General features: G+C 52.9%; 1 protein-coding gene across 1 annotated transcript in view; it reads right to left on the reverse strand.

Moving 5' to 3' along the window:
* Positions 1-595: 595 nt before the first annotated feature.
* Positions 596-22,163, reverse strand: part of ADCY8 (adenylate cyclase 8) — a 158,142-nt gene continuing 136,574 nt past the window's right edge. Inside the window, exons 14-18 of the mRNA XM_045861149.1 lie at positions 16,920-17,078; positions 11,235-11,381; positions 6,085-6,177; positions 4,254-4,368; positions 596-1,083 (exon numbers count right to left, since the gene is read on the reverse strand). Of these exons, the coding sequence (XP_045717105.1) occupies positions 596-1,083; positions 4,254-4,368; positions 6,085-6,177; positions 11,235-11,381; positions 16,920-17,078 (1,002 nt within the window). The remainder of the gene's footprint in view (positions 1,084-4,253; positions 4,369-6,084; positions 6,178-11,234; positions 11,382-16,919; positions 17,079-22,163) is intronic.

Below are 22,163 nucleotides of genomic sequence, written 5' to 3' on the forward strand. Positions count from 1 at the left end.
TGCAGTCTGCACAGCACTCCGGAAAAGTCAGCTCTTATTGCCATTGTTGTTACGGCACTGTCAACTTAGGGGCCAGCGTGCTGTGAAAAGACTGTATTCGAAATTATTTCCAAACGGAAACTGACGGCATTTGAGTCACACCGTCTGTTTTCTAAAAGGTAAAGACAGGTGCGTGGAGTCCACTCCAAATGCTTTGAAAGCCCCCTCAAAAAAATGGCACCATGACATTCCCGGGGTGGGAGGGACAGGATGGTGGCGGGAAGTGTGTGGCAGATAGGCAATTAATAATTCAAACAGGCACAGGGCACCCAGCCCGCTGGGAGCTCATCCATAAAAGATCGGGTTCAGCTGTTCAGAGCTCACCGCTGATCGGGGAGCAACACGCTCCCTTGGAAACCCACTTGGCCCGGGCGCCAGAGTGTCAGAGAACCCCGTGGTTCCGGAATACAGATGCTACAGATGCCAGGGACAGGGAATGAGCTTCTAAAGACCAATGAAACCATCCTCGTTTTAAAAAAAATTAAACATTTTTTATTAGTATATTTATTTTATATATAAAAGAAATACAAAAAAAAGAAACACAAAGAAAACGCGTTTATGGCAAATCGGACTTGTCGGCACCCTCGGCTTGGGTTCCGGGCTCCGACCCGCTGGGTGTCAGCAAAGTCCGCCGGTTGTAATGGCCCTTGATGATGCCCGTGTTGTTGTTCTCGTTGAGGAGCTGCTTCTGCCTTTGCCTGTTGAGGGACTGCACGAGGCCCAGCACGACGGCGGCCAGGGAGTACTGCCCCGGCAGCCTCCTCGGGGGCAAGATGAACGGGTTGGGCTGGACCCTGCCCAGGAGAAAGTACGTTTTGATTTTCCCTTCCTGTTCGCTGATGCCCTTCACGTAGATCTCCCCTCGGTAGTCAAAGGCGAAGCCCTGGTCCTTCAGGATGAGATAGGTCTCCTCTGGGACTTGGATCCTGCCGCTGACGCCGGTGCTGTCCATGCGACTGGCCAGGTTCACGGTTTTGCCCCAGATGTCGTACTGCGGCTTCTTAGCGCCGATGACGCCGGCCACCACGGAACCGTGGCTGATGCCTGGGAGGGAACCAAAGAAACAAGACATGAGGGGATGGGGGACAGCTCCAAAGTGGCTGCACCCTGCCTGGGGCAGTGATCATGAAGGGTGTGATTTCTGGGCAGAAAGCCCAGGATCCTGGTCCTGCCTCCGTTGCTTGTTAGATACGTGACCCGGGTCACTTACTTCACTGATTTGGGCCTTAACCTCTACATCAGTAGAGAAGAAATGGTAAAAGGAAGAGGAAATAAGATAATATAGGCAAAGCCATGGGTGTGATGCCTGACTGTAGGAGACCGTTTTGTGTGGCGTGGGTCCAGCTCCCACTGGGAGATGCATAGGACCCACGCCCATGGATAGGTTCTCCCGTGGGGAATCAGGCCTGCAACGTACCTAGGCCACTTTGAGTCTTGCTTTTGCTAAAACTCCCTCACCCTGAATTGAGGACATTTACTGCAAAGTAACTTCCTAAAATCCAAGCTAAAATTCCCCAGTATGGAGTGCAACCGGTTCAACCACTTTTCCCTTTTCATTTGCAAACATCCTTCTTCTGGGATGTGATTAGCGGCATGGGCTCCTTTGTTTTTCTGTAAAAGGTAACCACCTAAAGCAAACCTGTGCATAGGAAATGAGGTCCATCCTGTAATGGGCGGAGAAAAAGTCACAAAGGCCTGTCCTGGTGGAGGCCGTGGCTCCTGAGCGCGAAGCTGCTCGCCCTTTGCCTCCACAGGACTCGGCAGTCCGTGTGGGTGTCTCTCCCCCATCCACACTGTGGCGGACCCCACGAGCCGGGGTCCGCATCACCTGACCACCAGTGGGTGCCCAAGAGAAAAGAAGGAGCATTCTCTTGCGGATGCTGATGCAGCTCAGCTCATGGGACGCCGGGGCCCCCTCCTGCCTCTGCTGGGACCCAGCTGAGGGTTGGGGCAGCCCTCTTCCTCCTCTGCTTAGTCCAGGCCCTGGGGGTCATGCCCTTGAGCCACGGTGACAGCCTCCTAACGAGCCTCCCTGCCTGCTCCTTGAGCTCCTGTGATCGTCACCTCCACACCGCTGCTGGAGCAGGCGGCGGCGGGTGGGAAGGGGACTCTTTGATGCCCATCTGATCGAGTTGTCACCCACTCCAACACTTGCCACGGTGCCTCTTGCCCACGGGATAACGCCTGGTCCTCAGCCTCGAAGCGGAGGGCTTCTCAGACCCAGCCGTCGCAGCCAGCCTTACCCTCCAGCACCCTCACCCTGACCTTCACTCTGCATCCACGCTGAGCTGTGAGAGCCCCCTAGCCACTCGCCGCCCCCCCCCCCCTTGGGCCTTTGTGCCCTCCTCTCTCTTCTTATTTTCTCCCAACTCCATAGTCTATGTGGCACATGCTTTTTAAGACCGTTTCAGTGCCTCCTGCTCGAGGAAACCTGAGCTTCTCTTCCAGGAATGATTGCATTTCACTCAACATATCAGTGGGCATGTATGTCTCCTTCAAGTAGGACGTGTCGCTCATTCGGCAGACAGTGACTAGGCCCCTGCTGTGTATCGAGCTGTTCCGGTCGCCGGGGGTCTGATGGGGAAGAAAAAGACGGCCCTGGCTCTCCTGGAGCTTACCTTCTGCGGGGGAGAGACGAGAGGTAATAACAAATACTATACTATCGATAATGTTCAAGTCTCTAAAGAGAACCCCATCAGGTTACAGGGATAGAGAAATACGGGGGCATTTTGCAGGGGGTGGTGAGGAAAGGCCTTTCTGAGCAGGGATCTGCGGAGACCGACAGCGCAGGCCTTGCAGCTGTCTGGGTCCGATCTTTCCAGGCAGAATGAAGAGCAAGACACCTCCTCCCCCAGACACGTGTGCAGCACGTGTATAAGCTGCAGTCGGCTGTGAAGTTGGGGAGGCAGACCTTGCAGGATGCACGGGGATCCCCAGTTTGCACTTTTATAGCCATTGTCCACCTGCTCGTCACGTGACCGCGATGAGGCTGATGATAATGCCCGGTTTCCATCCAGGACACCGACACGCAGCGTGTCGACGATTCACCCAGACGCACAGGGCAGGCCACGGCCGACCCACAGCACCAACCGAGATGCCCGGTCCAGCTGGGAAGGTAGTTTTCTAACCCCGAACGATGCCCGCAGCAGTGGGACAGATCCCACCGAGGGTGGCCCTGACCCGGCAACGCGTCCTGGGTTTGTGTAGAACATCCTCTTGTCCGGGCCTAGGGTTCTGCTTTGTATTCCTGCTTCCCCTTGGTCGTCAGGGACACGCAAAGTCAATGGCAGGTGTAGGGACGAGTCTGGAATATCCCATCCATAGATCAAAACTTAAGATATTTCTTTTAGTCCAATGAACAAAGATCTGACAATTCAGATATTTGTATTTTTTGACCTTTTTTTTTCTTGAGAGCTGATAAGGGAGAACCGAGCACAGTAAAACAGCCACCAGCCAGAGGGACACCGAACAGGAGGACGCAGCAAAGACTGCGCTGGATTGCACCCTGGCAGCCAGAAGGCCGTCAGTCTCAGGGAATCCTGGAGCTTCCGCCGGGGCTACTTCCTGGCCGTGTGACATTCAGTCAGGTCCTCCCCTTCTGTGGGCCTGAGTTTGCGCATTTGGAAAACGAGAATGTGGACTACAGCAGGGGCCTCCTAGCACCTTAGGGGGCCCTCGAGGCTCCGCAGAGATGCCGAAGAAATTGGCTCATGCTACAAGTTATGAAGGGTGGTTATTCACATTGCTCTGGCTACCGCTGTGTTGCCCCTTGGCACACGGGTGTCTCCAAATGCAAGGGGAGGGTGAGCTGCATGGCCCCGAGAAGTGCCGCAGGCTTTCTGCCCGTCCCTGTCCGACTGACAGCTTGGGGGACTCAGGGGTCAGAGTGGAATGACTGGTGAGTCAGCCACCTCTCAGCAGGGCCTGGTGTGGGTGGGCGCTGGGCACGGAGGTGGGAGGAGAGGTCCCTGTGGTCAAGCGTTTGCTTTGTATTTTTGCACACAGGCCGGTGCCCTTCCCTGGCCTTCAGGGCGAGGCAGCCAGGGAGGCCCGAGCTGACCCTGGCCCTGTCCTCGGCAAGGTCACACTCGGCCTGCCGCATTCTGCAGGGAAGAGCTCCCCTGGCCCGATGCCCAGGGCTAGGGGGGCCTGGCAGTACAAGGCCGGGCAGCCCCCGGGGGTCGCTGCCTGCCTCCCCTCCCGCCGCTACTCACCGATCCGGAGCTCGAAGTTGTTGAAGGAGTGCTTGTTGATCTCCTGTATGCTCTCAGTCAGGGCGAGGGAGAAGTCGGCCAGCGCGCACAGGTGTCCCCACTTGTCTTCGCATTGCTGCGGCAGACGTGGGAGAGGAGCTCATGCTCTGCGTGCGGCACACGGCGACACGTGGGTAGCAGGGCCCGCTCTCTGTCCTAAGCCCACCCGCCCATCCCTTAGAAGGAACTAGCCAGGTGTGTGACTCCCTGTACATTGGAGCCATCATGTGCAGAAACACAGGGCGACAGGGGGTTGGTTTTCAGAGGGTCCAACACACGTGGATCATCACGATCCTTCCCCACACCGACCCCTGTCTGTCCAGGCGATGGATCCTGAATTCCTGACCATGCTCACTGGTGTGCGTGCGTGTACACGTGCTCCTGTGTACACATTTGTAGCACGTGTAGGCATGTCCACGTGCATGCATGTGCTCCAGTGCACACACAGTGTTGATATGTATACACATGTGCCCATGTATACACGTAGTGTGTACTTGTGCTATCTGCATGTGTGCACTGCACACACATACCCATATGCACATGTGTGTATGGTGCATGCACATGCACTCCTATGTACATATATGTGGTGCTGGTGCACATGTGCATTCCTGTGTATGTATGTGTGGTGCTGGTGTGTGTACACATGATCACATGTACATGCATGTAGTGTTTCCAATCTAGGAACCATGTATTTTCCTTTGAAGCGCTTTGCTCAGCAGGCTCCTTTTTGGGAGGGAGGGGCAGAGCAGCCTCCGTGAACCTCAGCTTTCTCGTCGATAAAGTGGGGACACGCCCATGTGCCCTGCCCACAGGGAGGGGACGGGATCGTGTGTGAAAGACGCCGCCCTTGCACGGTGGAGGCTGGCAAACGGGTGCGGTCCAGGACCGGGGAGCACCTATTTTAGACCCACTTTGTGGGCCATATTTCGGGCATGCTGCTCAACGCCACCTTTGTATTGCGGCTCGAAAGGAGCCGGCGACAAAGTACACGCAGCGAGTGCGGCTGTGTCCCAATAACATTTGATTTACGAAACCAGGCGGCTGGCTGCTTTGGCCTGCAGGCTGTCCCTTGGGGACCCCCACCACAGGGGGCCGTGCGTAGGCACCCAGGTCCTAGCATGGGTTTCTCGCCAGACAGTTACTCTCACAGTATGTCCAGGCTTTCAGGTGGAAAGAAAGTAAAAGGAGGGGTGAGAAGACGGAATGGGGGTTCCTTCTCCCCAGTAACTTGGACTCATGTCCGTGTAACACCGACTGAGGACCTACGCAGGGGCAAGGCTCTGCGTGGGGAGCACGGCCTCATCTCGGGCGATGCATCCACTGACCCCGGAAGGTGGGTGTTCTCCTTCCCACTTCACATTCGGGCCTGGCACACAGGCAGCCCTCCAAAGAGCAGGAGCTCTTGTTATTATTGTTATTATTAGTATTATTACCTACTCATTTTGGAGGAGAAAACAAAAGCAAGCATAAGAAAACAGGTGAGGGTCAGGGATTTAGTAACACCCACGAGTGAACCATAATAGGGTGCTTCTGGGCCCTGCTTTTGTTCATCAAGTGGACAGTGGGGTTCAGAATGGAGCCTGGAGCCTTCTTCATTGTAGAGAAGCATCGGCTCCTCCAGTGGCCTCTACCTGCCCCAAGAGCAGCAGACACCACGTGGCCAGAATATCCAGTTCGTCAGATTTTCTCCCTAACCATCCCCAAGCCTCCTGGGGATGGTGGCCTTACTACCTTCAGCAATGTGACAACGGCGAGGGCCCTGCCGTAGGTTGTGTCCAAAGAGGTCCTTTACCTGTTTTTCAGGTGACAGACCTGAGACCGCCATGTAGGTGCTGCCAATGGTCTTGATCTTTTCGATGTCTTGAAACCGGTCCTCACCGAGCAGCTGAAACAGACCAGGCAGTGGAGTTAGTCCTGGTGTGTGCTCTCCCCACGGCCAGGGGCTTCTGGAGAGAGCCCTGGGCTCACATTGAAGACGGCCTCTGGCTGGTGCGACCTCCTTGGGGTGGTTGCGTTTCTCTCTGAAAACCACGTGTTCAGAGAGTCAACGTGTGTTTACTGAGCACCTGCTAAGTGCCAGACGCCAAGATGGGTGTGACCAGATAGTCTTTGAGGAAAGCTCTATCCCCAATGAATCTTCAAAATAATTAAGCTACCTTATTTATTAAAGAAGAAGTCACAAGTGTTGTGCAATAATCCGTCAACACGTCTTTTTTTGGCCTTATTTTTAACATGTGCTTGGAATCCCTCCCCGCCAGCACCCTGGTCTGAGCCACTGTTAGCGTATACCTTGTTACTGTGTCGCGATAACGTAGCAGCTGCTGCCCTCGCTGCACACGCCCAGCACAGCACGGCAGCTAGAGAGACCCCAGTCGGGTGTAAGTCAGGCCATGTCCCTGCTCTGTGCAGACCGCTCCGTGGCTTCCCATCCCACTCAGGGTCCAAGTCAGAGTCTCCTCTGTGACTGGCTGGGCCTCCCGTGCCCTGCTGCCTCTGCCGCCTCTGCTCCAGCCACACCGACCTCCTTGCCGAGCCCAGCTATCCAGACCTGCCTCTGCCTCAGGACCTTTGCACCTGCTGCTCCTGTTTTGGGATAGTCTTCCCTCAGAGGAGGCCTGCTCATCCCTCCCCTCCCCCCGGGTCTTTCCTCAACTGTCACCCCAGTGGGGTCTCACTGACCAGTTCATCCAAAACTGAACATCACACCTCATCCCTGGGGCCACCCACCTTGTAAGATAAGGAAGAATAAAGTAGCAAAGGAGAAGAGTGGAGACGTGCCAGTGAAGTGGAAACCAACACATGAGTTAGCAGAAGCTGGGAGAGGAGGAAAAGGGCATCCCAAGAGGGAGGCGCAGGCACCTGGGGCAGACGCCACTGGGGGGACTCCGGATCCCCCTCGGCTCCCTCCCTGGAGAGCTCGTGAGGTCTCGTGCCTTTCCACGCCGTCTCTTCTCTGAGGACTCCCAGGTGTGTGTGTCCTCCTCGCCCTCCAGACTCCTGCACGCGATTGCTAAGCCACACCCCCACCACAGGTCTACCAGGTCTCTAATTGGCCATTCCCGAAACTACGCCCGCGGCCTTGTTGACCCACCTGCCGTCTGCGTTGAGGGTGTCTCCATTTTTCCAGTTCTGGATGGAACCTCACAACCCACATCTACTCCGGCTGAGGCTCGTCGGCTCCACCCTCAGAGGTAGCCAGGTACTGCCTGTCCCCCTGTCTCCACGGCATCGGTCACATGTCCACAAACCTGCCCTGAGTGCAGGAGCCACGCTCAAGACTCAGACCTCCTGCCCCCAAGTCCAAATCCGGGCCTTTTGTTTCCTGTTGTCGGCAGCTATTTACATGTGACATCTGGTTCTCTAACTCTTTGCCTCTCTGGGGGTGGGCAGACAGGTGGGGAGGATGCAGCAGGTTGTCTATAGACCCCTGTCCCCCACCTTTTTGGCCCCCCGGGACCAGTTTTGTGGGAGACAGCAGGGGGTGGGTGGCAGTGGAGCCCAGGTGAGCTTTGGTCTTGTCCTCCAGCCCCGGGGGTCGGGGACCCTGGCTACAGACCATTTTGCTGCAGGCATCCTCTCAAAATTAAGCAGGTGCTAAGAAACTTGCAACAGTCCAGCGCCAGAGAAACTGCTCTGGGAAACATGGAAAACACAAGCAGGTGCTTTTGTGATTTGCCTCGTTGGGTGTGTGTTTGTGGAAGTGAGTGTCTGTGTGTGTGACCACGCAGCTTGGCTCACGGCTGAGGCGGCCTTTGTTCATTGGTTGTTGTTTCCTGAGCTGCAGAGCGGCCGCTGCTCTGTGCTCTGCCCCAGCTGAGAGTCTGCAGAGCGCAGCCAGGGCAGGAAGTGGCTGGAGTGGCCTGCCGTCCCCGGCCTGCCTGCGTTCACGCCTGGCAAGTGCCCTCCGTCCCCTCTGAGCAGGTTTCCGAGGAGCGCTCTGGCTGTTTGTGGGAGGCCGCTCTGTGTGGCGTGGGCCCAGCTCCCACTGGGAGATGCACAGGACCGACGCCCATGTGGGTTGTCCCGTGGGGAATCAGGCCTGCAATGTACCTAGGCAGCTATGAGTCTTGCTTTTTGCTAAAACTCCCTCACCCTGAATTGAGGACACTTACTGCAAAGCAACTTCCTAAAAACCATGCTAAACCTTCCAAGGATGAGTGTAACTGGTTCAACCCCTTTTGCCTTTTCATTTGCAAATATCCCTCTTCTGGGATGTGATTACCAGCACCCTCTCCTTTGTTTTCTGTAAAAGGTAACAACCTAAAGTGAACCTGTGCATAGTTAATGAGGACCTTCTTGTAATGTGCCCAGTAAGACCCCACGAGCCGGGGTCCGCGTCCGCTGTTAATATTTCAGCTCCAAGATCTGGGCTCGCCTTCACCTGCCCACCTCCTCTGCCTCCTCGCAACTGCATTTTCCCAGCCTCCTGTGGGGAGGCGTCTCTTTGCTCTTCCCTTCGGGTCAGAGCTTCTTGGCTGAGGGCCCACTTCAGGCCCAGGCAAAGCTGCCTTCTCTTCTGAAATCGATTAGGAGGCATCAGGAGTCTCCGTTATTTCATTGAATATCCACGCAGCAAACTTATGTACTATACAGCTAAAAGTGTTTGTGGGCATAGTGCATGCGTTCCTAACCCACCCCTTCATTCATTCACTGGTCTGCAGGGAGCGGGGAGATGTGGGAGGAGTCTTCGTCCTTCGCAGGGGCGGGGCCTGTGGGGCGAGTGACCGGCATTACTGCAAACCCAGCCTTGGAGCCTGTGCTCTGTGCAGCGTCCTGCTTTCCCCTGAGCCAAACAGACTTTCGCCTGCTCGCTCTCAGGTCCTGCGGTGATTGTGTCAGCAAGAAGTGCAGTGTCGCTATTAAAGTGAGCACCAGGGCGTCTGGCTGGAGCTTAGCCAGGGTCGATCGAACCTAGCGGGCTGCTCTTGACCCAAAGAATGGAGGCATGTCTGGCTGACCCAAGGAGAGCTGACAGTGCTTGGGGCTGGCAAGCCAGGGGACGTTTTTCCTCATTGATGACACGCTCTCCCCTCTTCCTCCTCCTCTGTCCTTTCTCTTCTGCTTCCTCCCCTGTTCCTCTGCCCCTCTTCCGAAGCACCTGTTCTGAAGACGACAGCCTCCTGGACCAATTCCCTCTCTCCTAGCCTTGCCAACTTCCCTCTGCAAACACCCATCTCTACCGCTAGGGGCGCTGTCCTTTGTTTCAGGTTTTTGGAAGACTCCAGGGTGTTTACAACTAGGGGCACCGAGATGCACATGTAGTTCAAATTTATTTATAACCATTTAAAAATATGAGTGCAGGCACTTTTGGGAGATAGGGTGCTATAGAGTTTAAAATAAATAAAAAGCCTACTATTTCAGCCTTCAGTCAGATTGTTTTTAATGGAGCTTTTTTTTTTTGAGAGTATGTTTTGGTCCGTGCTAGTCCATCACCACCTCACCAGCTGCCTTCTCTCTCCCATTGTGTAATGAATTAATAAAGCATCTGTTATAAGCCTGTCTTATGTCCCAGGCACAGTGCGCCAGGACGGCCCAGGGGCCAGAAGAATGTGGCTTCTGTCTCCGTGAGCTCATGGCCTGGCGTGGAGGGTGGGGCTGGAGGGGCCATCGCCACGGGATCGCTCTCCACTCCCCACGCCGCAGGGAGCTGTGTGGAGGGAGCTCGGGCCACTGCGTCCTCGGGGACAGACGACTCCGAGTCGCCCCGTCTCTCTCTGGTGTGTGAGCCATGGAAGGCAGGAAGGGATTCTGTTGTCATTTATCTGGGCCCCCCGCCCCCTGTCCCCAGGGCAACTGAAAGGGCCATCGTTGAGTTTATGACCACAAAACCAGAACCACGAAACGCCACTTCAGTGAGAAACAGCGCAACACAATGACCAACAGCCCCACGGCAGGGCGGGCCTGGGTCCCCGTGTTAGCCGTCCCATCCTGGCGGCGTGTGACTCTGGACACTCTCGGTGCTTCTGAGCCTCAGTCTTTCTTGTTTCTAGAATGAAGGCTAATCATTCCTGTCCTGTAGGTTTGGTGTGAGGGATAAATAACGAGCACCTGCGGAATATGGAAACTGGCAACACGTGGTCAACGCCTGTAGGAGTTAATATGATGTGTCTCTGCCCCAGACCTAAGTGGTTAGTGGGGGCAGATCTGTACAATGGAGGGTTTCAGGCTCTGTGGCGGGAGGTGTTATGGAGTATACGTTTTTCATTGAAAAGGGAGTGATAATATTTACTGGCCAGAAGGGAGGTGAGAAGAGGCGTCACAAGTGGAATGGTGTTTGGATGGGCAGTTAAAGGACTATCAGGGCTCCCACTGCCGTGGAGTCTCGGAGAAAGGATGGTATGGTGAGGATGGAATAGTTTCCGGGCAGGAAGAGCTGTGTGTGGAGTAGCTGGGTGCTGGATGGCGGGCTGGTGGCGTGTAGTGGCAGGTGAGGCTGGAGAAGTAACAAAGTGCAGCATGAGAACCCCCGCCCCCATGTTATGTGTCCGTTAGATTCATTCAGGCTGGAAGAAGACAGTACTGTCCAGAGCATGTCCGTCCTTGTGTTTAGGTCTCTGACCAAATGCTAATTGATGGCTTTATCTTTGGTACTTCAAGCAGATGGAGAAATGTCCTCATCAGTGCCTGGTCTCTGTGACGATATCGCCTGAGTAGCAGTGGCCCCCAGTCAAGTCCTGGTCTTGCCATTTGCTAGTTGTGTGACGTTGGGTTAAGTTACGAGCCTCTGAGGCTTGTGCTCTTGACCCCCCCCCACGGGAGAAATGACAGCATTTACCTCATGAGGTAATTGTGATAACTAGATTAGATATCACCCGTTTGCGTTTGCAGTGCAGTCTGGAATTCCGTAAGTGTGAAAAATGGTCCCTGCTACAACGCATAATATAATGCTATGACAACAACGGCGGCCACTTGTGATGGCCAGGTTCCGCGACTTTGGCTTACCTCATCGAAGTCAGCAATGATCTCGTTCAGCAGGCGCAGGCACTCCACTCCCTGGTTGTTCATCTCAGTCTGAGAGTAGAAGTCCGCAAACCCCGGGATGGAGGCGAACATCACGCCGACGGCGTCGTAGGACTGCGAATACAGCTCCTGGACGGACGGACACACACAGGGAGCCGGGAACGGCCCTCAGAGGGGAGGTTCCGCACGGATGCTCGCTGCACAAACGGGCACCTGCGCCCCAGCACAGGCGCCCACGGACAGGGCTGAGCGCGGGGGCTCCGACCTTGTCACATCTGCGCTGTGATCAGTGTCACCACCCTGCACACTGGGACTGTGAAAGTTCACGGTCTCAGCCTCAGTGGGGCTCAGAGTCCTGACCACCCAACCTCTTGTCCTCAGCTGCCTCTCCCGTTGTCCTTAAGGGCCAAACCCTCACCGTGCTCCTGCACATCACCCTCACTCGACTCCTCTCGGTAGGTGGTCTAGTCTCTTACCTCACTGAGACAGCCGCGGCTCCTGGCGTTCCAACACTCAGACATTTGTCTACATCCACACTTGTTTTTATCCCCTCTGCCTCAACTCCAGACAATGTGTTTTTCCTTCTGCCGAAGGTCAACGCTTGTGCCTGACCTCTTGACCCCTTGTCATTTTTTTCCCAGTGATCCTTTCCCTCCCTTCCCTTCCTTCCCTCCTTCCCTCCCTCTCTCCCTCTCTTCCTTCCTTCCTTCCTTCCTTCCTTCCTTCCTTCCTTCCTTCTTTCCTTCTCCTCTCCTCCTCCTCCAAAACCCCCCCACCTCTAAGTGTCTCCTGGAGGAAAAAGAGCAGTGTGCCCTGGACCCTGAAGACACCTGTGACGACCAACCAGTCTCTCTCCGTCTTTGTCCAAATTTCCCAAACTGGTTCCTCCACGGCCAGGCCCCATCCTGTCAGTGCTTAGTCACATGTCAGGTGGAGGCAAAATGACTCTGGAATGGGTCAGACTACCAGCCAAAGTGGAAAAGTCGCCACACAAGGATCAGTTCACACCTTCCCGGACCCCTGCGCAGACTGGCTGGTGTAAGGGTCTCTCCCAAGATCCTCGGTCTCTTGACTTTCTGTGCTTTATTGGCATTACAGTGGTTTTCCCTGTGTCTGGCCCCTTCCACGATTTTTTCTTTTATGCTTATCTTCCACCTTAAACGTCAGTGATTGCCATGGTTCTGTCCTTGGCTCACTACATGATTCAACGTTACATGCTTCCCTGGGCTGTCTTGCCTGCTCCCAGCCTTTCACCAACATGCGCGTATTACAGTCTCTAAATCCTCATCTTGGGCAGTTCCCCTTGGGCTCCAGACTCCGTGTCTCATGCCAGGTTGCCCTCTCACTCCCCCAGTTCTCCAGGGCTGCGCCTGAACCCATCTTCTCTCCACCTGAACCAGCTCCTGCTCCTTCATCCCCCAACTCAGTGTGTGGCGTCCGTGTCTCCAAATCGTCGACGTTAGAGACTCCGGGTCATTCTTTATCCCTTCTTCCCCATCATATCCAGACTCAAGAAACTGCCAGATGCTGCTGGGGTTCTTCTTGTTTCCTAAGTATATTTTCTAACCCTCTCACCATTGCTTTTTATCAGACCCTTCCCGTTTTCCTCCTTCACCAGTAATAGGTTCCCTGGCCCCAGTCTCATCCTGCTGAAAGGCATGGTCCACCTGGCAGTGCCAGTGAGCTTTGAAAGGTACAAGACTGACTACACGTCTCCAGTCTTAATACCCTCCGATGGCAAGGCCGACCTGAATGGATGCCTTCACTAGCTTTTGTCCAACAAAGCACAGGCAGGCGGTGACTGGCTGGATTGGGTTTGGTTGGAGGCGAGGCGCACAGATTGCAGCCAAGGCACAGTTCTAAGGTGTGGCCCTTCACCTTGGCCTTGAACAATGGGGTGATACCACAGGAGGAACTTGACTCTGCTTTATGGGCCAGAGAATCCCAAAAGCCAACTCATAGAACTGCATCCTCCAAATAGCTATGATTTAGCAAAAAAAAAAAGTCTGTTTATTAACTTTTGTATTAGTTTTCTCAGACTTCTGCAGCAAAATGCCACAAACTGGGTGGTTTAAAAACAGAAATTTATTTTCCCATAATTCTGGAGACTAGAAGTCCAAGATCAAGGTGTTCGCAGGGTTGGCTCCTTCTGAGGCCTCTCTTGGCTTGTAGACGACCTTCTTTTCCTTGTGTCTTCACCTGGTTTTCTTCTCTGTGTGCATCTGCATCTTAATTTCCTCCTCTTATAGGGACACCGGCCATATTGGGTTACGACCCACCTGGAGGTCTAATTTTAACTCAGTTTTCTCTTTAAGGATACTGTTTCTAAATACGGTTGTATTCTCCAGTATTGGGGTTAGAACTTCGAAATATGAACCTGAGTGCCAAAGGGCATTCAGGTTCAATGACGTAGCCCAGGCAGGTCGGCCCCCACCGCCCAAGCAAGCGGGGAGAAGCGTGCGAGGGGTTTGGAGGCACACACCAAAGACCTCCAGCCACCTGCCTGCACCATCAGAGAAAGCCCGTCATTCCGCTGGCTCTGACCAAGCACTTTGAGTGTGCCATCTGTTTCTTGCTATTTGGGGCTCCAAGAAGATAAAAATACTGTGAACCGGGGAGGGGCCAACGAATATAGAAAAGCTATTATTGTCTTATTGTCATCCTTTTCTGGTCGGGTGTACAGGCTCGGGCTTCGTAGAGCATTTGGAACAGATGAGCTCACCCAGCCCTCCCTGCGCAGGGAACTCTGCCTGGCCCTCCCCCTGCCCAGGCCTGTCTGGTTCCAAGTCCTGTGTTTCTTATATGGAGATAAGCCCTCTCTGCAGGGAGAAACAGGATCTGAGACCTGCTGACCTTACTAGGATCCTGTCATGACCTGCAGGTCTCTGCTCAAATGCCACCTCTTAGGAGAGAGAGCTTCCCCCTCCTCCATGCAAATGCCACCCGTTTCCGCAGACCCTAGGCCCTTATTTGGCTTCTTCTGCTCCCATGGAACTTATCACCACTGGGCACTACACTGTGTATTTATTCACCTTAGTGTCTGCCTTCCCATGAAAACTCAGGCTTCCTACCAGCAAGGACTCTGTCTTCTTGGTTCACTGGTGGAATGCCAGTGATCTTGGCCTGGCATCGGAGTGCCAGTCACAACATGAAACACTTTCTGTGCCCAGTTGTCGTCTCTCTGCCACCACTGCAATGTCAGCTGGGTGATGGGAAGTCTTTGTCAGTCTGATTCAGCAGGAGTATCCCGGGATCTCGCATGGTTCTACTATGACGTCTATTACATCATATGTCGCCTGCACCTTATAAATATTTGTTGAATGCCATGACTCAGATCCCTGAAAATTGTAGTCTACTTTTCTCAGACAGAGTTGTCCTTTTGTGGCCAAAGGCCAAAGGTGGCACTTGGCCAGGTATCAGCCCGCCAGCCGGCCATGCACAACTAAACTCCCCTTCAAGGCCGACTCCACATCACCACACTGGCACCTGTGGATAGGGCACTGGGGTCTCTTCCCGACCTGGCCCCTGCCCACTTCTGCAGCTGTGTCCTCATCACCCCCAGCCTTCTCACTGTGTTCTGGCCACACAGTGCTGCCAGCTCACACCAGGCGTCCTCTGTCCTCTGCTTCAGCACGCCTGTCCCATCTGCTGGCGGGGGCGGGGGGGGCTCTCGTCTTGTGTGTCCAGTTCGTAGCATGTGGTAGGTATGCGTCAGTAATACACTGAGGGTTACTGAACAAATGGCCATCTCCCTTATCCTATGGAGGGGCTGATCTGTGTCCTCTGGGATTCTCTGTCTCATCTGTGAAATGGAGCCAAGCGCTAGCCTTTCTGGATCACTAGTAGAATGAAATAAGCAAATGCATGCCAGGTGCCTGGCCCACAGGGGGCATTTGCCAAAATGGAAGTGCCCTCTGCTTCCTCAGGATGGCAGTTCCCTGCCACCAAAGTCAACTCTGGGGAAAAGAGATGTGATTAGTGGACAGTTTCCATGGTTCCCATTGGCTGGAGGGTCTCCGAGCATCATTGGGCCGATTTCCAACATGTGTCTATCTATGGCTCACTTCTCACCCGGCACGTTGGGTCCATGGACCCACCAGGTACTTCCAGCAGCTCATCAGTAGTCCACAGCTGTTCCCGATGCCATGGGGGCCACTGAACAAGCACTACAGACTACCGAGGGCCAGTGGGCCATCGCTTTTGACACTTAACTTTGTCAGATGACAAAGCAACTCCGAAGGCTGAGTGACCGACGTTCTGTCAGCCCCCGTCCTCCAACCCCTGGACCCCCAGGCCGTTCTGCACATGGGGATCCCCACCATGGGGTTTCCCGAGGTGTTACTCCGTGCCTCCACCTCGCAACTTCGGACAGGTTGCTGACACTCTGTGGCTCTAACTGATTCGGTTTGTGAAGTGGGGAGGAATGTTACGTCAGTACATCGATCAGAACCCCTGTCCCTCCCACCTCTGACTGTGAAGCTGTCTAGGCATGTGACTGTCTTATTTCCTGCAGTGTCCAGGGCGATGCCTGAGACACAGTAGATGCCAGCTCACTTGGGTCTCTTTGAGATGCTCACTGCTAAGCAAAGACCAGAGAACAAGGAAATAATGCTGGGAGCTGGATGGACTTCCCCAAGTGACCCTCCAGGCATAACATAAGAAAAATAGTTTTAAGGAAAAGGAGCATTTTTTGAGTACCAACTACATGGAGGCAATGTGCTAAGAAGATAGATATATATGCACATATACATACATACATACGTACATACACATGTATCTATATATACACATATATATTTTACTATAACATTTAAATTATTTTTAAAAATTGTGATAAAGTACATATAACATAATTTATCATCATGCCATTTTAAGCGTACATGTCGGTGGTACCAAGTACCTCACACTGTTGTACACCCACCACAAGCATTTATCCCCAGAACTCTTCATCTTGAAAGCCTGAGCCTGTCCCTGTCAAACACTAACTCCCCTGCCCTCTTTCCCCCGGCCCCTGGGGACCACCGTTCTACTTTCTGTCTCTGCGAATCTGACTCCTCTAGGTGCGCACTCGTGTGAGTGGGGTCGTACAGTGTTTGTCCTTCGGTGCATGGCTTACTTCACTCAGCGTGATGCCTTCACGATTCATCCAGGTTGCAGCATGTGTCAGAGTTTCCTTCCTTTTTAAGGAAGGAAACATTACCTTGTTTGTATGTACTCATTCTGTTTGTAGTTGATGGACACTGGTTTGCTTCCTTCTTTTAGCTGTTGTGACTAATGCTATGAATATGGGTATTCCAGTCTCTCTTCAAACTCTGCTTTAAATTCTTTTAAGCTATATATAAATTCTTTTAAATTATATGTACGTATAACTTAAAACTATGTGCACACCCATATATAAAGCTTTACAACTCCAATTTGGTCTTGCGATGGACATCTCGTGTCCATCTTGCAGATGTGGGCCCCGAGGCTGGGGAGGCTGTGCGTTAGTTTCACAGGACGGGGCAGTCAGGTGGCCTTGCGCCGCCAAGCGGTCGGCATGGCCTCCACTGTCACGTGCTCACAGGAGGACAGAGGAGTTCTCCCATCGAGCTTGGGATCAATGTGGCCGGCTCACTGGCGCCCGCTGCCCCGTCTTTTCACGGACCAGACAGACGAGCCCGGGCTCACCTCGTTGTCGCGGTCCTTCTCCAGGAAATGGCGGGCCACGTGGCTGGGCAGGATGTTCCGGAGCATGTTCTCGTTGTGCTCCCTCAGCTCCTTCATCTCGTTGATTTCCTCTTTGGCCTGGACTCGCCAAAGGAAGTCCAGGCGGGCTGTGTACTCCAGCTGCGGTTCGGGTGAGAGAAAGAGAAGAAACAGGTAGACAGACTGTCAGGGGACAGGCTCCAGGCACTTGTGCGGCGGGTGGGGAAGGCTGCTCGGGGACACTTCGCAAACAAAACGGCCTCATCTGAGCATTTTTGGGAGGCGTTCTGCCGGACACAGAGAGAGCGGAGGATGGTCAGACGTCACAGAGCGTTGTATCTCCCCTTCCTGGCGTTATGGCCCCTGTAATTTATAATAGTTCCTGTGACTAGCAGATAATGGTCATGTCTTCTACTGGTTTGCAGGTGCCGTGAGGTCAGAGGTCCTCTCCCCAGCTCAACATTATATCCTTACTGTGTGGCCGCATGCTTGGCGCAGGGCAGGCGTCCAATCAACATTTATTGCCTCAACAAGTTATGCTAATCCGGCCAGCTAATGCTTAGATGGTGCTTATTATTATTCCAGACATTGTTCTGAATAGTGTACATATTTTTACTCCTTTCATTCATATAAAAACCCTAGTAGGAATTATTGTGCTCAGTCCGTGTTTTACAGATGAGAAAACGAAAGCCAGCCTGGTGAAGTAAGTTGGCCAAAGTCACGTACTAGTTAGTGTGGAAGTCGGGATGTGGGTGTAACTCCGGAGTCCAGCTCCAGCGTGCGAACTCTCAATCACTAGGCGGAAGTGAAGTGCATGAATGAGCTAAAAATGGAATGACTGTGGGTTTAGTCGTGAGACAAATATGGCTTAGCTCCCTGGTCCCACTTCAAACACTGTAACCTGGGCCAGTGACTTCATCTCAGGTCTCTTATCTCCAAAGCTGGAGTGAACACCACTGACCATGCAAGATGGGAATAGGAATCACATAGGATGTTACAGTAAAGCACGTGGCTCGTAGCAGGTCCTCGTGCACCTTCGTTCCCTCTCGTCCTAGCTTCCCTTTGCACTGGCAAGTGGACAGCTCCCTTTCTGAAGAAGCTCACACATTCACCCCAGCTTTGAGGATGTCAGTAACTGTTGAAACGAACTGTATGCCCTGCTGTTAAATACACGGTTGGATGCCCCGAGTTCAAGGGCTTAAAAAATCCAGCTCGTTTCTTTTCTTTGTCTTGCTTGAAAGTCTCAGTGGATGGCAAAAATGTGAAAAGACAGGGGCGGAAGGTTACCTATTCATGAGAATGTGTAATAGCAAAAGCTGGGAACAACCCAAGTGTTCATTTTGTTGGCTGAATGAACTATTGTGTGCAGTTATAAAAAGAAGCGAAGAATATTTCTCTGTACTTTGAGGGGCCGTCTGCAAGGTGCACAAAAGCATGTACAGTGTGCCGCCACTGATCTAAGAAAGGGAAATAGCTACATCACTCTCTGTCTCCAGTCCCTCTCTCTCCATACGTGTGTGTGTGTGTGCGTGCGCGTGCACGCGTGTGTGTGTAATTTTATTCATTGGAAGATTGAAGTATAAAAAAAACAAAAGTAGAAAACCATTAAAAATCATTACCAATGAGATGAAGAAGGGAGGGAATAAGGTGGAGGAAAAAGGATACAATTCAGACTTTTAAAATTACATGTTGGTTTACACTTTTGACTCGTGGAAATATTTCACTTAATTATGAAACTAAGTAGATTTTCAGAACTCTGTAAAAACAAACATAAATGAGCAAATGGGCCTATGTGGATGACCACACGGTGAGGAACTATTCCGGATTCCTTCTGGCCCAGTGACCCGATGACACATTCATAGAGGGAAGTACTCTGAGGAGGAAAGGAGCTCACAGGGAATCCTAAAACTGTTTGTAGGAGTCCTACTGCAGGAGGTAGCGTTTGCATTATTCTTCTTAGACTGTTGTGTGTGCCTATAGGGTAGAACCAACGATCGTGCGTGTTGGTGTCGCTGAGAACTGGAACCCGGGGGAGGGACACAGGAGACGCCGACGTGAGCCTGGTGAGGCTGAGCCACAGGCATGTGGTCCTGACCAGGACACGAAGTGTCCCTGTGAACTCGGGACCTGCGTGTAGCCTGCCCGGCTCTGCCCACTGCAGTCAAGGCCGAGAAACGGCGAACACCTCACAGCAATGAGCACTCCCCGTGTCCAGAGTGGGGTTTCGAAATTCCAGTTCCTGCCAAAACCACCTCACGCCCCTTGCAGAGAAGACAACAAAGGTAGGGGAGACGGTGCGCAAGCCGGGAACATCTCTCCCCACCAGAAAGCAGGGAGATTACCGGAATCTACGGGGTTATGTGGAAAGACTCAGAAGCCATTTGCCCATGTTCTCACCCACAGGGCTGGCTCTCCACTCAGAGCATCTGACTCCACGCCGTGACTCTTAACCCCCACGCTCTATATGTGACCTCAGTCAGCTGTCGTCCAACTCTTGCCAGATAACTACTGTCCTTTCCATTTTATAAGTAAAAGTAATGACGGTTCTGGGAGCTCGAGTCTCTCGAGGTCCCGCATTCTGCCAGGGGTATTGCTGGGACTCGAGCTTAAGAACATAGGGTTCCAAGACTTGGGTCTGTCTTTCCAAGCCACACAGTCCTGGTGCCTGTCTTTCTCCGACCCGGGAGTCAGTGACTGGAGGCATGACCTCAAGAGTCTCTGTCCCCAGGTGTGGCTTCCTCTGCCATAAATGGAGACGCCGAGGCAAAGCCCGAACCTCAGGGCTGTGAGTGCATGAGGCCCCCGAGGTGGGAGGCCTGTGACCGTCTGTGCTCCTGCCTGACATCCAGAACATTCGCTGGCCTGGAGGGGCAGGAAGTGTTGGGCCTGTCCCATCTGCATATGTGAGAGATGAAATTCCCCAACTAGTCAGTTATTGCATAACCGCCTCTGTCGTCCTGGAGATGTGTCATCATGACGCTCCCACTGGCAGGCTGCTGTGCACCAGGCACTGACGGGCATTATTAATGAATGCTGAGGGCCTCTGAGTCACCGAGGGGAACCGGTGGGGGCGAGGGGCTCACCCAGGGATGGACAGGCTTGATCCGGATGAACAGGACGCTGACAGATGCTGAGACTAGATGGCACCTGAATTGCTATGATTTTGCAGAAAGGCTCTTTGGACAGAGAGACAGTGAATGGCACACGGTGGGAAGAGAGTGGACCTATTTCTGTCTGGCTTGCCTTATTGGCTCTGTGACCGCAAGTGACTTGAGTCTCCGCTCCTGCCTTGGGACCACATGGATAATAATAATAATAATAATAATAATAATAATAATAATAATAATAATAATACTTTCCCTGTTTGTTCCCAGGGTTTGTTCTCACGTACTCTACGTGCGAAGCACTGGGATACGTGTGTTACAATTATAGTCTCATTTAATACTATAACCACCCCATGGAAACTGTTCTTATCATTCCTATTTATGGATAAGAAAACAGACTTAGGATTCAGTGAGTTACTGAAAGTCACATATCTACTAAGTGGCACAGTCGGGGTTCGAATATTAGCCACCCTACTCAGAGCCTATACGTGTAACTGCTGCAGTTTTGGGGTGTGAGTATGTAATTTCAAAGTCTTCTGAGTGTTAAAAATAAAAGAGTAAAATATCAGGTGTCACTGAGGCACTCAGACCCTCTCTGCACTGCTATACTCTTACTTTGTACAGACTCTTTACCTGGTCAGGTTACCTGCTTTCCCAGGACCAGTGGAGAATGGAATAAGTTAACCCCAAATGTAGGAAAGGTCCTGAGGAGAGGGGGCTGACAGGTCATGCAGGTATCCCATAAGGTGGTGGAGGAGACAGGAACATCCTTCTCCCTGGGGAATGAGGACCCTCACTTTGAACTTGCTCTGTCCCTGCTTCCCCTGAGGATTTCTCGCTGGTCAGTTCAAAACCTGGCTGATGGGGTGTGCGCATGCACAACCCTCAGACGGCTCGTCGCCTGCATGTCAGCCTCAGGAGTTGTCCCCTGCAACTCGAAGCCATCAAGACATGGAAGACACGACCCCAGCTCTCCCATCGAGCCCGAGAGACCTACATATGGGAAGGCTGGAAGTGGCTAGACTTTAACATCTGGCTTATCGTTTCACCACGAATTCAGCGAAGATGGAAGAACAAGTTGACGTCACACTGTAGGAGGGAGGGTCCTGGCCATGGCTTGGCTGTTCCTCACTAGGAAACAGGTTCAGTTGGCAAAATGCTGTTTTCTCCAGTTAAGGGAGGGGACATGGTGGGCTTGGGACACGGGGCTGGGTGTGCGCTCTAGTTCTCCCACCAGCTGAGTAGCCTTCCTTTCTTACTTTCTGTGAAACAGTATGGATTATGACTACATTCTGGGTCGTGGGAGTTTGGTTAAATGAGATAATAGAGGTCAAGTGCGAGGCACTTTGTAGGGACTTGATGTATATGAACTCCTTCCCTGTGGTCTCTGCTTGCCAAGTTTTATATGACTCCCTTTCCCCCTTGACTGCATTTCACCATCCGCCTTTGTTACAGATAACTCTGTGTCTGCATCTCTAGGTTCTTGGGGTTCGGGACTCTTTCATCCCTGGTTTCTCACGGTTTGGTCCTCCCTGTTTCCATGGTGATTCCTCAGTGATCTGTTTCTATTTCTGCTCTGGCTGACAGTCTTCCTGTTTTGTTTTTCTCCTTTTCTGGCTACTTTTTTTTGGGAAGTGTGCACAGACGGAAGAAAGAAGGACAGGGATCCCGAACAGAGTGGTGAAGCTGGCAGGGTCCAGCCCCACCAAGGAGAGAAAGCTCCCCGGGTGCTGAGCATGACGGCATTCGTGGTCTCAGTTCACACGGAGAAGTCCTGCGGGGGACAGCAGGCAGCACGTCCTGGGGGAAGCCTGGTGTGTTGCCCCCACGCAGAGGACAGCCTGACCCACACAACACATTCCCCTCTGGTGTCATGTGGGGTCTGCCCTCCTCCAGGAGGCTGGGACACTTGGGACCAGGGATGGGGTTTTGTCCAGTGCCCTCCACAGTGCCCACCCCGAACCTAGCAGCTAGAGGCACAGGGGTAGGTGCTTTATCTACATAGGACACATCTGCCATGAAGCGCTTCCTATACTTATAGAAGGCCGTGAGCAAAATGCCGTACACAAAAATGAAAAAACGGTTCTCTAAAACAGCCCTCCTTAGGTGCTCCTATCTTATT

The sequence above is a fragment of the Phyllostomus hastatus genome, unplaced genomic scaffold (assembly GCF_019186645.2).
Source record: "Phyllostomus hastatus isolate PE091 unplaced genomic scaffold, TTU_PhHast_1.1 phas_scaffold_21, whole genome shotgun sequence".
Classification (NCBI taxonomy): Eukaryota; Metazoa; Chordata; class Mammalia; order Chiroptera; family Phyllostomidae; genus Phyllostomus; species Phyllostomus hastatus.